This window comes from Herpailurus yagouaroundi, unplaced genomic scaffold (assembly GCF_014898765.1).
Source record: "Herpailurus yagouaroundi ecotype Mexico unplaced genomic scaffold, PumYag 194, whole genome shotgun sequence".
In the NCBI taxonomy this organism is placed as follows: Eukaryota; Metazoa; Chordata; class Mammalia; order Carnivora; family Felidae; genus Herpailurus; species Herpailurus yagouaroundi.
Window position 1 is genome coordinate 4,969,369 of NW_024412425.1, and position 7,770 is coordinate 4,977,138.

Consider the following 7,770-nt stretch of genomic DNA (forward strand, 5'->3'; position numbering starts at 1 on the left):
GGAAGGAAGGAAGGAAGGAAGGAAGGAAGGAAGGAAGGAAGGAAGGAAGGAAGGAAGGGAGGGAAAGAAAGAAAAAAAAGAAAGAAAAAAAGAAAGGAGAAAAGAAAAGAAAAGAAAAGAAAAGAAAAGCTCTCTTAGTATTGCACTAGATTACGAAGTCCTGTATGTCACGGGATAGGACACTCAAACCTATGTAAGATTCTTCCCAACAGATATTTCACAAGTGTTTACAAAATGTATCAATGAATGATTTTGGCAACTAGTTCACTTTAGCTTTTACTTAAAAAAAAGTTTTTCCCCCTAGTTATCTAATATTCCCAAGAAACCAGACTCTGCCCAACGTGCACATATGCCACTAACACTATGGCACTAACATATGCCAGGTTTCACCTTCCACCTGATAATCCTACCCTTTTTTTTCAAGGATCCTAACCGTTTTTTTCAAGGTTCATTCACTCAACAACGATTTACTAATGTTCCGTGTAAAGCTGTTCATGTGACTCGTTACAAATTTCTGCCCAGAGCCACACATACACAATCATGGGGGCTTAGTCAGCTTGTATGCCGTATCTGGCCTCAAGATCAAAACTGGCCCTTCTGTTCCTGACGCCAAGAGGGATTAATGTGCCTCATGTTCCTCCTTGAGCCAAATCAGGCTGGCCTCCTAGAATGGATCAGGAAGGGAAAAGGAATATGCAGATGCCAGGCTCCTGGGTGAGACATGATAAGAGAAACAAAAAACAGCTTGCTCAGCACTGCACTTAGGCAAACTTAATGACTAACCATAAATCACACAAGGGTAGTATATGTATATATTGCCCGGGCAGGATAGCTACTCAGAAGTCTCACCTGAGGGGAGGATGCTCCTTCCAGGACCCTTGGGACTCCAACTGGGCTGGTCACCGCAGGGTTTCCCGAGCCAGAAGGTCAGATGTTTTAAGTACCTGATTTGCTGTATTAAGCCTTCTCTGTTCTTCTCTATACTTCTCTCCCTCTTTATGTTTACTATAATTGTTTAATTCCTTATATTCCCATTCCCTTATAATTAATAAAGTCTTCCTCCATGAAACCAAAAGTGCGGCTATAGTGAAAACTTATTATTTTGAACAACCAAGCATCAGTTTTGTGCCAGATGCCACTCTGGGTCCTGAAAACAGTCAAGACAGGGGGGGGAAAAATCCCTCCTAGAGGGAGGAGACCAACAACGAGCATATGCACTTACTAAATAACGTGTTGTCTAGTGAGTGATAATCACTTTGGAAAACAACAAAGCAGTGAGGAGGAGTAGAAGTGATTGTTAGAAAAGTTGACTGCAGGTGTTAGGAGAAGCTTTCCTGAGAAAGTAACCACTGAGCAAAGCTATGAAGGAGGTTAAGAATCAAGCTTCTACATATCTGGGGAAAGAATATTCCAAGCAGACGGTACAGCAATTTCCAAGGCCTGGAAGCCGTAGCCAGTGTGGCTAGAGCTCACGGGAACAAGGAGACAGAGTAGTAAGATGAGATCAGAGGTATAAAAGTGTAATTGCACAAAGCATTTTGGTTTCTTTCTTCCTTTCTTTCTTTCCTTTTTTTTTTTTTTTTTTTTTTTTTGAGAGAGAGAGAGAGAGAACAAATGCAAGAAGCCAGCAGGGGAGGCACAGAGAGAGAAGGAAAGAGAGACTCTTAGGTTCTTAGGTTTCAACAAGGATCCCGATGCAGGGCTCGATCTAACGAATGTGAGGTCATGACCCGAGCCGAAATCAAGAGTTGGACACTTAACCCACGGAGCCACCCAGGCGCCCCTGCACAAAGCGTTTTAAGTCACTATAGAACTCTGACTTGAGTTAGGGTCACTGAAGAGTTTTAAGCTGAGGAATGACAGGATGGTGGTGGCGGTGGTGGCGATGGTGATGTTGCAACCATTGGTGAGATTCTGTAGATATCCGGGATGTATTTCAGATTCAACTAGGGCGTCTGAATGTGTTACAAGAGAAAGGAAAGAATCAAAGATGACTCCAAACATCTCTTGACTTGAACAACTGAAAGGACTGGCATACCATTAACTGAGACCACATGATACTGCTTTGACAACTGTAAAGCAAATAGCCTAAAATTCTAAACATGAATTCTGAATTGTAATTAAAAAAAAATTTTTTTTTTTTTTGCTCAAGATTCTACAGAGGCTTCAAGCAGAAAAATGGCAGAAGAGGAGCACTGAGAGTAGACAGTACTTTGGGAGTTCTTCTGTGGGCTCCATTCTTTGCTATAATGAAAGGAATCACAGATCCGGTCCCTAAATGGACTTCATTAGGTAGGAACTGGTAAGAGAAGCAAAGCAAACACTCAAGAGTTCTGCTAAGGTGTTTCAGGAAGATCCGGGGACCTTACCCACTTACCTGCAACATGGCTTTGCAATTTCCAAGTCAACACAGTCCTCTTTTCAGGCTCTTGTCTTAAAGAAGAGTAGTGTCCTGAGAAGGCAGATCAACACAAAAAAGAAGCCATGAAAAATGAGGCTTATCTTGCAGCTCTGTAACACACTTGCAAGGAAAAGTACACTGGGAATCACTTTCTCAGACTCCATTCTTCCCCTGAACTAGCAGAGTGTTCCTTAGCACGAGGTAATCATTCACCAGGCGCCAACGGTGTGTAAATCTACTATATATGTGTGTGTGTATATTTATGTATGTGTGTGTGTGTATATATAGTTTATCTTATATGTTATTTTATATAATATATATATTGTATATACGTTTATATATATGTCTATATATATATAGGTATATATATGTATATAAGTATACATTTATTTTATACACACACACGAGACAGGCTCACAGAACAACAGTAATCATGCGAAGAGCTCCTTCAATCTTCACAGCTATGCATGGTGGACATTCACATTATTCCATATTTCTCTTCTAAAGGGTGAGAAAACTGAAACTTAGCGACACTGAACCCATCTGTTGAAGGCTGCACACGTGAAAAGCGTCAGTTTCATGACCGGATTGACTAAACACCACTGCGGATGGGGTTTTCTTTCAGTGCGTACCCTGCACACTCACTCGCCCATTTCCTTGTCACAACTCTTAGGAGGTAAGCGATACCCCTTTTACAGAGAGGCCCAGGAGGCTAAGGCCCAGGCGGTGCTCCCCCCGCGGCGTAGACTAGGCAGCAGCGTGCCCGGCGCCCCGCCGCCCTGCTGGGACTCCACTTGCCTGAGTTCCGGCGGGCCCTCCCTGGCCCCGAGGCCCGGGCCGGGCGGACCAGAGCCCGCACCTCCGCGGACCAGGGCCGCCGCCGTCACGAGAACCGCACTATCCCTGGAAAATTCGGCCGCCTTCCCGACACTACCGCGGGGTGGACGGGGGACGGAGCCCACACCAACTCGGCATTTCCCAGACGCCTCCGCGTCGGGGACAAGTTACCGGCGCTTCGCACGTCCCCCCGTAAAACCACACTTCCCAGAAGGCTGCGCGGCCGTGCGAGCTCCGGGCGCCCGGCGAGAAAAACGGCCGCGCTGTCTGAGGAACGCCCCGGCGGATGGCTCTCGTCGCAGAGCTGCTCCACCGGGACGCGCACGCGAAGCATCCAGGGGACAACAGGATCGCCCTCTGCTTGCTTCTTAAGTACAATGGCGCCCGAACCACGAAACTACACTTCCCAGAAAATTAGGCGGCCGCGAAAGGTCTTCCGGGTCGCCGGTCTGCTCACGCGTACGTCCTCCTGCCGGGACGTGGGCCGCCCTTGCTTGGTGCCGGCGGAGAGCTGGCCTCTGCCAGCGGAAGGTCTCCTCTCGTACAAAAGCCTGGGCCACTGTGGTCAGCACGTGAGGGTCTTGAGTGTTCGGCGTCCGCTTGCCCAGTCCTGTCGTTCCCTAAAATGCCCTGTGTCCGGGCTTTCATGGCAACAGTTGTCAGCGCACAGACGCCACTTCCCGGAAATGTGTGCGGTCGCGTCGCGGCTCTGACACTGACTGCCGCCGTCACGTGTACAGGTCCTCGAAGGACTCAGAAATGACAGGCTCGAGCGAACGCTTTGAGGAAAAAGACCTTCACTCCTCCGATAACCGGCAGAGCCTACCCCCATGTCTCCAGAAGCGCTGACCTCGCCCCGCCCACCCAAACGCGCGCCACCTGCAGATGTCCGCAGGCCAAAGCAGCCTGCTGCGGGTGTATCTGTGGGTTTATCCTTTACTTTCTTTTAATTTATAATTGTTGATTTCAATTGTATTTATTTTTAAATGATAAATTGTGTGGCTATGAATTTTCTTGTATATGTCAAGTACTTATGTGTATCAGATTCATCAGTGTGCCTCCACCTCGGTATGTATCTTGTGGGTGTGGTGCTTAATTCCTATAGCAAGAGTAGTTTGCAAAAACACTGTGACACCACCTAGATTCTTCTTAAGGCTTACAATATGTAAGAGGAAAAGATTTGCCAATGCAAAATATTTTCCCATCCAAGTCTTTATTATACAATGACAAATTGTATTCCAAAATTGTACCAATTTGCACTCCCAGCATGGTTGATAGTTATTTTGGTTGCCAGCTATTACTGCCAGCACTTGATTTTGTGAAATTTTCAGATTTTGCCAGTCTGCTAAGTGTGAAATTGTGGCTCAATGTGGCCTAAATTTGCATATCTTTTGTCGTTAATAAGGTTGAGAATCTTTTCATGTGTCTGTTGGCTTTAATATTTCCTTCTCTGAGAATTGCACATCTCTTGGTCATTGTTCTTTTAGAGCAAAAGCCTTTTCGATATTAAAATACATACCCTACGACCCAGCAATTGCACTGCTAGTTATCTATCCAAGGGATACAGGTGTGCTATTTCGAAGGGGCACATGCACTCCAATGTTTATAGCAGTCCTATCGACAATAGCCAGAGTGTGGAAAGAGCCTAAATGACCATTGACAGATGAATGGATAAAGAAGATGGTGTGTGTGTGTGTGTGTGTGTGTGTGTGTGTGTGTGTGTGTGTGTGTGTGTGTGTGCTCACACCCAGCTGAGCCATCCAGGTGCCCCAGACAAGTTCTGGACAAGTTCAGACAAGTTGTGGGATTACTACCAATCTGCAAACACTTTAAACTACATTTAGATATAACAGTCCCTGCTTGGTCCATGCAGTAAATTTTACGTACGGATTCTGCATTGTTGCTGCTTTTTCTCATAACCTTCCTGAGAGAATTATGAAGTCTTCCCATTATGAGCCTTCAGATATTTGGCACATAAATTAAGTTCACGGTGGGGTGAGGGGAGTGGCTAACCTTAAAAGACTAGATGGGGCTGGGGCAGAGGTGAGAAGTTTAAATAAAGGGCTAGTCCTTTTGTTTCAGTAGCTCTTTATGTCCAGCTCTTAAAGAACTTGCTTCAAAGCTGAAACCCTAACATGTGAGCACTCCAAAAAGGAGAGAGGCACTCTAATGAGTAGAGAATAAAGAGAAATCCAGGGGCAGGTGGAGCGGGAAGTCACAGGCATAATAAGCAAGCTGGTTTTAAATATGCCAGTCACTTGAGAAAGGAAATAGGGCCAAAAGAAATCAGTAAGGAGATAGGAAAATACATGCCCTACTGAACCCACTCCTCCACTAGCCCTGCCTTCGTTTTCTGTTACTCACTATTTACAGTAAATGGTTTTGCTGCTGGAAATTAATCCAGGGCAAATTTGAGAATATGAATTTGGGAGAAGAAAAGCTGATTCATACTGATTCTGAAACTGTTCCAAGACTCATGGCAATAAGTAAGTTTGGAACTCTAGCTTCCAGAGACGTCAACAAAATGACATAATGTTGCCATGGGGAGAGAGATTCCTGCCGAGACCTCTGGTAGAGATCTTTATCCTTGTTATTGTCCCATCCTCCATCTGTCACTTTGTAATAAGCCTACACACATGCACTATAGGCCAAAGTTTTGAATCCAAGCGTCTAGTCCCAGTTCTGTCACTGATTGGAAGACCTCTCCATTCCCAATCTGGCCCAGGCCTGACCCCAGAATGCCCAGTGTAGAACCTGTGCAGAGCCTCCAAAGAAAACCTTCATGTTCTCTCCTTCCATCCTTGAGGAACTCTGACATCCTACATCTCCGATTATTTAGATGACCAGTATTAGGTTCACACTAAAGGGTGAACTCAGTGGGAAGTGTCAAGTGTGCATACGTTGACCAACAGTGTATAGCCATTGCTTTGGGAGGTTGGCCAGGTTCCCTGAGGAAAACTAAGGGCCGGTGTCAAGAGCCCCGTTTGTGGGCACACCTGGGTGGCTCAGTTAAGTGTCTGACTTTGGCTCAGGTAGTGATCTCACGGTTCATGACATTGAACCCTGCATTGAGCTCTGCACTGACAGCATGGAGCCTGCTTGGGATTCTCTCTGCCCCTCCCCCTGCTGACTCATGTTCTCTCTCTCTCTCTCTCTCTCTCTCTCAGAATAAATGAATAAACATTAAAAAAGAAATCCTAGTACTCACATGTAACAAGGAGCCAAGTATAATGCCATGCTTTCTTATCTTTTTCTTCATGTATCCACTCATTGTTATAAGCCCTGCTAAATCTCTCTATTTAACCCTACTTCCTTAAATATTGGGGCGGGAGGTAGCCTTCTATTGCCCAAAGCCACGTAACTCTTCATATTTACGAATGCCACTCATACGTTAGAGATGCCATTCTAAATGAACACCTATTATTAAAACTGCATACACACAGTTAAGAGAAACCTGACCATGCCTATCTAAGCAGGTGATGAAGCAGTATATTTAGCACAACCAGGTCTCATCCTAAAATTGGATTCTGTTTAAAAAAATAAGACTTTCTGAACCCTACACAAATTGGGGAACTTAAAATTTCAGATTGCAGGAAAGTTGGGCAGAATACTACTTATTACAACCACACAATACCGCCTTCAATTTCTCCAGCATGGGAGAAACTTCTTGTCCTCTAGCAAGAAATGTAACATAACCCCTTAGAACAAAAGTCAAAATGTGTCATGAAGTAAAATAACTCAAGATCAACTATTACAGGAACTTAAATTGCTGGTGGAGCTGTCAATCTTTTGCAGATATCTTGAAGAGTAATCTATTTAATGTATTTTAAAATTTACAGTACATGTATCCTTTGATCTAGAAACACACTACCAGGAATCTTATCTATAAAAGGAACTAATGGCTATTCCACAAGAAATAAAAACATATGGGGCTGGGAAGATGGTGGAGCAGGAGTAACCTACGTGCACCTCATCCCATAGAAACAACTAGATGACACAATAGTGTAAATAACCCAGAGGACAATCTGAAGACTCGCTGAACAAACTCTACAACTAAAGATAGCAAAGAGGCCACATCAGAGAAGGTAGGAAGGGTGAAGACGTGGTTGGGAGCAAAGCTGTCTGTCGTGGAGAGGGAACCAGTAGCACTGAGAAAGGTGAAAAACAGACATTCATGCCAGGGAGCCCACAAACAGGGAGGATGAACAAGCAGAGCCCACAACAGGCAGAGAGTCACGCAGGTGGCTGTCCTGAAGGAAAAGTGACTCCAAACCACAGCAGGGTGGAAGCAACACTTCTCCTGAAGTGCCAGGTTCTGAACAGGGGACACTGCACTGTAGGGCACTCCAGGACCTCTTTATGAAGTCACTACTTTCCAAACAAGACTTCCAGATCACTGACAGACACATGAAAAGATGTTCAACATCCCTCATCATCGAGGAAGTACAAATCAAAACCATGAAGAGATACCACCTCACACCTGTCAGAATGGCTAAAATTAACAACAGAAGAAACAGAAGGTGTTGGCAAGG

The 7,770-nt window shown here is 44.9% G+C and overlaps 1 protein-coding gene across 5 annotated transcripts in view; it reads right to left on the reverse strand.

Annotated features, from left to right (window-relative positions):
* ZNF181 (zinc finger protein 181) overlaps positions 1 to 3,941 on the reverse strand; it is an 11,925-nt gene extending 7,984 nt beyond the window's left edge. For 4 of the 5 annotated variants that reach the window (XM_040446185.1, XM_040446184.1, XM_040446181.1 and 1 more), the window contains exon 1: positions 2,378 to 2,683. In XM_040446185.1, the coding sequence (XP_040302119.1) occupies positions 2,378 to 2,386 (9 nt within the window). In that variant the 5' untranslated portion in view covers positions 2,387 to 2,683. Of the gene's footprint in view, positions 1 to 2,377; positions 2,684 to 3,199 lie in introns of those variants that run through there. The other variant, XM_040446183.1, reaches the window with a different exon arrangement.
* Positions 3,942 to 7,770: the final 3,829 nt, after the last annotated feature.